This window comes from Merops nubicus, unplaced genomic scaffold (assembly GCF_000691845.1).
Source record: "Merops nubicus isolate BGI_N331 unplaced genomic scaffold, ASM69184v1 scaffold23227, whole genome shotgun sequence".
Classification (NCBI taxonomy): Eukaryota; Metazoa; Chordata; class Aves; order Coraciiformes; family Meropidae; genus Merops; species Merops nubicus.
Window position 1 is genome coordinate 23,019 of NW_008621341.1, and position 6,000 is coordinate 29,018.

Here is a 6,000-nt window from a genome sequence, read left to right on the forward strand (position 1 = left end):
TTATTATAGACACAAGTCACTAGAATCAAGGTTCTTAAGTTTATTTATCTAGGGATCAACTATAGCCAAAGTAATGACACTTCAAATACTGCTGATTTTCTTATTACACAGGGGCACCTAAACACTCCTAAACTAATGACAGATTTTAACAAAAACCTGTGTTGGCACATCCATCATCTAAAAGACAAATATGCTCTCTCAAGATCAAGACGAAAATCCTGCTAGGAATCTGCTGAATTACTGCAACTCCCTGAATCACATTCCCCACTGTGAACAGGAGTTTAGACTCCTCTGTTTAATTATCCTCATTTTTATAGGGCTACTGAAGAACTATTACGAGATTTCAAGTGAAGACAAGTGCTGAATTAAAAGAAAAAAAATCAATACATAAAAACTTTTCTGTAACAAATGGATGACCAAAAAAAAAAAACAAAACCCTCAGTGCTAGAGTATTTTCCTTACAGTTATTTGGTTAAAAAAAAAAAACAAAAAAAAAAAAAACAATGTTTCCATACTGAGCACAACATTATGAACTGCCAATTACTTTCTGTCTACAGTAGCCACTCCCCTGTTCATAAAAACAAAATCAATTAAGTATCTTTGAAAATAAATCATCCTGACTACTACGGTTAAGAAGTGTTTTATACTCTACGTTATAGATCATTTAGTCTGCTACTCAAATTCTTGATCACTAAATATTCCCAGCAGGAACGACCATTTTACAGAAAACGATGGTGGTAGAGAAGCCACACCAAGAGCATTTTTCCTCTCTTGTCAGGTTCTACTTAAGATGACTCAACCAGTTAAAAAAAAAAAAAAAAAAAAGAAAAAATCAGAATTTCATTTGCTGTCTCTGTTCATAACATTCAATAATCTGGCAGCTCTCAGATGAGTACAGTGTGAATTAGCATAAAGAACATTTGGAATCAAGGAAAAGGAAAAATGAGGCCTCCTAAGTGTTAGGCTAACTTATTGCATAAAATGAATCAACCATAATCAACCTTTCTGAGAAAATTAAGACCTTAAGGCTTCTGTTTATAATGTAATGTTCAGATAGTTTCACAGAAGTGTTTTTTGCAAGACATTCCTGAATAAAAATCTAAATTCAAGTCTCTAACATCAAGATGAAGATTAAGGAAATCCATTTTGAGTGCATGCAGTCAGAGAGCAGACTAAGGAACCAATCTAATTCAATGCCACGCTTTCATTGCCTTACCAGAACTATTCAACTACATTGATATAGAACTTAGACAGAGGTTAACAGGTTATCACAAATGAGCAATATTCTATCTGAATATTCTTAATCCATTGTAATGTGAACTGAAACACATTCGCTTACATCTCAAAAGAAACTGAAATGTGTTTCAATTCACATTTGCAAGAGGTCATCAACATGTGTGTGTATATATATAAATATCACTGTTCACTCAAACTTACTGAGCCATAGTAACTAGTCAACAGTTAATCACCAAGAATTGTATGAAATACTAACTCTTTAAAGTGGAAACGTGTCTCTGCTTCACTCATCTATTTTATTTCACACTTAAATAACTTTATTTAGTACTGAATATTCAAACCTGTAAAACAATTTCTTTTTCTTCAAATCTTCTCTACGGTGCATGCAACTGCAGCATAAGAATGCACAGCAAAAATTATGCTGTGCATGTTGAAAATATCCCCGAGAGGCACAGACATATTAATACAATTTTACATATAACGAATAAAAATTGAGCTCTAGATTTTTACTTTCACTATAATTTTCATTTGTAAAGGTAGCCGCATTATTTAACTGGTCTTATGTAATGCACACACACAAAGTATATCAAAACCATAATGAACACAAATATTTAGTTACTTTGTAAACACCAGTAACAAAGGGAAAAACTAAAATGCACTCATTTGGTTTGAAGAGCAAGTAAAGTATGATTAAGTAAGAAATTAAGACATCCTATACAGAAATACATGCAGCGTGTAACACTAATATCTAATAATATTGAGCTATATTTTTATGTCTTAAAGGTACAATTCAAATGAACCCTATATTATATGCCTTTGAATAAAAAGGAAAAAACACCTGGAGTTCTTAAAGATGTCATTAGTAACAACAAGGAATTCAGTAAAGCACAATGCACTGGGCAGCTCTTTAAAGGTTTACATCAGAAGCCAATGCTACTACTGCTGATATAAATTTAAGGAGCTGTCTAATGTGAGGTCTAGTGTGCCAGAAAATAACTACCATAAATCAGTTCCCTATAATTCAATAAACTGCCACTAGGATGGTAGGCCTTTTACTCCTTCCTCATAGGATTCTCATTTGGCATTTCCTGGTTACAAATACACACCCATGTGCTTTGCAGTACATGAGTAACATCCTCGGACAACTGGGATATGTATCAGACTATATCAGATCAGTCTGTCTGTCCCAGACAGACTAGACAATATAAAAGCAAGAAGCTTAGTATAGCCAGGTTATCAGAATCACTGAGCATGGGTTTTTAGCCCAAGACCTGTAAACATCAAAAAACCTCTGATAGATGGCTGGTTTCCTGTGACAGAACTTCCAGCTGAGATACACTCAGATATATGGTAGCTAAACCTCTGCATTGCTCAGTTCACAGTTTGATAAAGGGGCGAGAACAGTTTGAGAAATGGAGATTCACAGTCACTAGATCAACACATCCTGTGTGGTAAAACGTACTTCTGTAACATAACAGGAGTTAAAAGTTTTTGCTATTCAGCTCTTCTGGCAGTGACAATACAGCAGCAGGGTGAAATAGTCTGGTTTAATTCAGTTCTGACAGTTCCAGAAAAGAACAGATATTTGAAAACTCTCCTCTGTTATGCCAATGAACTCCTTTCAGATTAATTGCATGCTGTTTTGGGGTTTGGTTGGTTGGGTTTTTTTCTGAAGGTGGAGGTGTTGCTCGTTTTTTAGTTTTAAGCATACGGTAACACCTGCTGAAGTATGTAATTATATTAGTAATAAAGTGTATACAGTAACTTCCCAACAGTTTAAAGACATTAGGATCTGCCTTTTCCAGAAGCCTCTCTGGCTATTTTTTAAAGTATGTTACACAGAACAACAATGCTAACTTGCAAACTTTGCTAGTGTGAGACACAATCAGAAAGCCCTCAGAAGTAGTAATATGTGAATAAAAGAGATTCACTATTAAAACCCATATTTTTGGAGTGATAAATATATTTAATTGACATCTTTCATGAAACAATGAATAACCGAGGTTTGTTGTCAGAAGGCAGTGAATCAAAACATGTTGTGAAGTTTCTATACTTTTCTACAATCCTTATCTATAAGACAACTTTGAGGCAGGATACTTTTCTAAAAAATCCCTTTGTCCTCTGTGATCCCAAAGGAAAAGGAGGATGCTGAATACGCTTCTATTTTTACACACTCATCATGTAAAACTGAGCTGCCAAATCTTTGTAATTATAGTATCATCATATTATTAGCTGAGTACTACATTATCATATAGCATTGTATTATATATACTATTGTCTCAATCTATTTGGAACAAAAGCTATTCTTGTAATTTAGGAAGGGGGTAGGTGTCCAAGTAGCAATTAGTATTCATCAGACTCATTTCATGTGGATGTTGTGTCCTCAATTTTTGCCTTATTTGACAAAATAAACTAACACTTTTTGTACCAACATGGGAGATCAGTGCTTCAACAAAAACAACCAAACAACAGAGTAAAACTGTCTATCCTATTATCTAGCACAGATTCAGGTATTTTGATGAGTCAGTAAAAAGCACTTACCACACCAATTCCTTCAAAAGCAAATATTGCTGTCCCAAAAAATAGTGAGTATTTCTTCCAGCCAACAACAGGAGGCAGTTTTTGAGGATCTACTATATCCTAAATAGAAAAGCAAAACAGTTCTATGTAAAGTGCATTAGCTCTTCCTATGATTCTGATGGATGCATTACGATACAGAAAAGAAAACTCAGTACATGTTGATAGTGGTTCACACATTGCTATTTACAATCCCTGGTTTTCCTCCCAAACTTAGCCCTTTATACATATTTATAGCTATCTTCCCACTCACACACAGACACTTGCATATACACTTATTCTAGGTTCATATTACTGACACTAGAAATTTCCACATTTAAATACACTGGTGTATGTGAGCGAGCATCAATTAAAAAAAGGAAGGCTCACACGTCAAGCTGAATCTTCTGCAAACTTCTGCTATTCTCAGAGTATTGCATTTTCTTATCTGCTTTCATGCTGCACAGGTATTCTTCATAACCATAAAAAGATTGTCTTTAACTGTCCCTTAATATAAGCTGAATTCCTGCAGAACAATTAATTACTCTCTACCTCCCCTAATCTCTTTATGTAACTTCTCCTGCCTCCTCGCCCCGCCCATACCTCTCACTGGCTTTTCTCTCTTCCCCCCATCCTCCTCCTCCCACTCGTTTCGTAACGCTCATGTGAAAGCTCTCCAACAATAGTGGCACTCACCACTTACCTACACCATGTGTGCAACAGTGTCTATCACTTATCACTTTTCAAAAACCATAAGAAAGAAAAATGTAGAGGTTTCTAGACATAATTTTTTTTTAACCATTAGTTTAATTGTTCCATTATGAAATACCTCCAAATATGAAAAACAGCAGCAACCCAGAAAAAGCAGCAACTATTCAACTTCTCAGGAGACAGAAGTTTGCAATATGTATTCTTAAACAGTAAGTCTTAAATTTTTCTGATTATACTGGAGAAACACTAAAAATAAACGTTGCAGTTGTAACTGTTCAGTTGTAACAAAAAAAAAAATTGATCACAGATTAAAACCTCACAAGTTCTGTGTGCAACCCAGAAAAATTTCACACGCTCTTCTATTCAAGGACTCTTGAGTCGTTACAATACATACTATTGTTAACCTAAGTGCAGCAATATTATCCTTTCGAAAGTACTGTAAAGGTCTGTCTTTAAGCACATCTCAAGTATTAAGGCACCTTCTTAAATTAAGATGCTTCAATTAAATACAAGATAATTCTGCCTTTCAAAAGTTGTCTGTCAGTAGATACCTATAAGAGATCAACTGCCACATGCAACAAAAGCATCTTGCCACACTGAAAAAGAAAAAAAAAAGATTTTATACTCACTCTAACAATATACTGGTAGATGATCACCAGGCTGACAGCCATAGACAGATTGGCAAGCAATGAAAGCAAGGACAGGCTCTTAAGGTTACGAATAAAGACCAGGAGGATCATGAACGGCAGGAAACACAGCATGTATATTCGTAAATCAGTGCTCCTCTTCTCAGAAGAACTGCTGCTGGCACTGACATTTATGGTAGAAGCCCATTTTTCCAAGAATCCTTCATGGACCTATAGCAAAATAAAACCCCAAGATGTGTTAAACAGAGGCAGCACTGAGTCTCTACATACTATTTCATCACTGCTCTTCTATAGGGGAATTTGTGCTTCTGCTTTACCTGCTGCGTGGCAGCTGTTTCAGGACCCCTGTACTCTCAGTGCAGAAGGGAAGACAGGCCACTTTTAGCAAGTGTTTCATCCTCAAGATAAATGATGAAACCAGGACCTGAAAGATCTGAAAGTATCTTTATCCTGCCCCTGACTAAAGAGGAAATCCACGTGAGCAGTTCAGATCAGATTCCTTCCAGAAAGGAACTGGCAAAATGAATGCAAGTAAGATGGATCTAGGCCTAAATATTAGAGTTTGAATTCTCCTAGAGAGAGCAAAGGGGTTAGACGAACAACTGCTGTTGTGCCCAAGTTCTGTGTGTGATAACCTTATGCCTTTGCCATGTACATTGTAGCAGCATACGCACAAAGTAATGGCAGAATACGAACTTGCCTGCCTCAATTCAAATTATTTTATTTTTCAATCTCTTCTCTTCTATTAATCAACATTAACTCAACTTTAAAAACCATGAGAACTGAGAGCCGAGAGTCTGGTATCCATTAATTTTTATGTATAAACTACATATATAAATTATATATGTTA

The 6,000-nt window shown here is 35.5% G+C and overlaps 1 protein-coding gene across 1 annotated transcript in view; it reads right to left on the reverse strand.

The window, feature by feature from the left end:
• SLC36A4 (solute carrier family 36 (proton/amino acid symporter), member 4) overlaps positions 1-6,000 on the reverse strand; it is a gene marked incomplete at its 3' end in the record, with an annotated part of 40,290 nt that overhangs the window by 18,556 nt on the left and 15,734 nt on the right. The window contains exons 6-7 of the mRNA XM_008944463.1: positions 5,133-5,360; positions 3,778-3,876 (exon numbers count right to left, since the gene is read on the reverse strand). Of these exons, the coding sequence (XP_008942711.1) occupies positions 3,778-3,876; positions 5,133-5,360 (327 nt within the window). The remainder of the gene's footprint in view (positions 1-3,777; positions 3,877-5,132; positions 5,361-6,000) is intronic.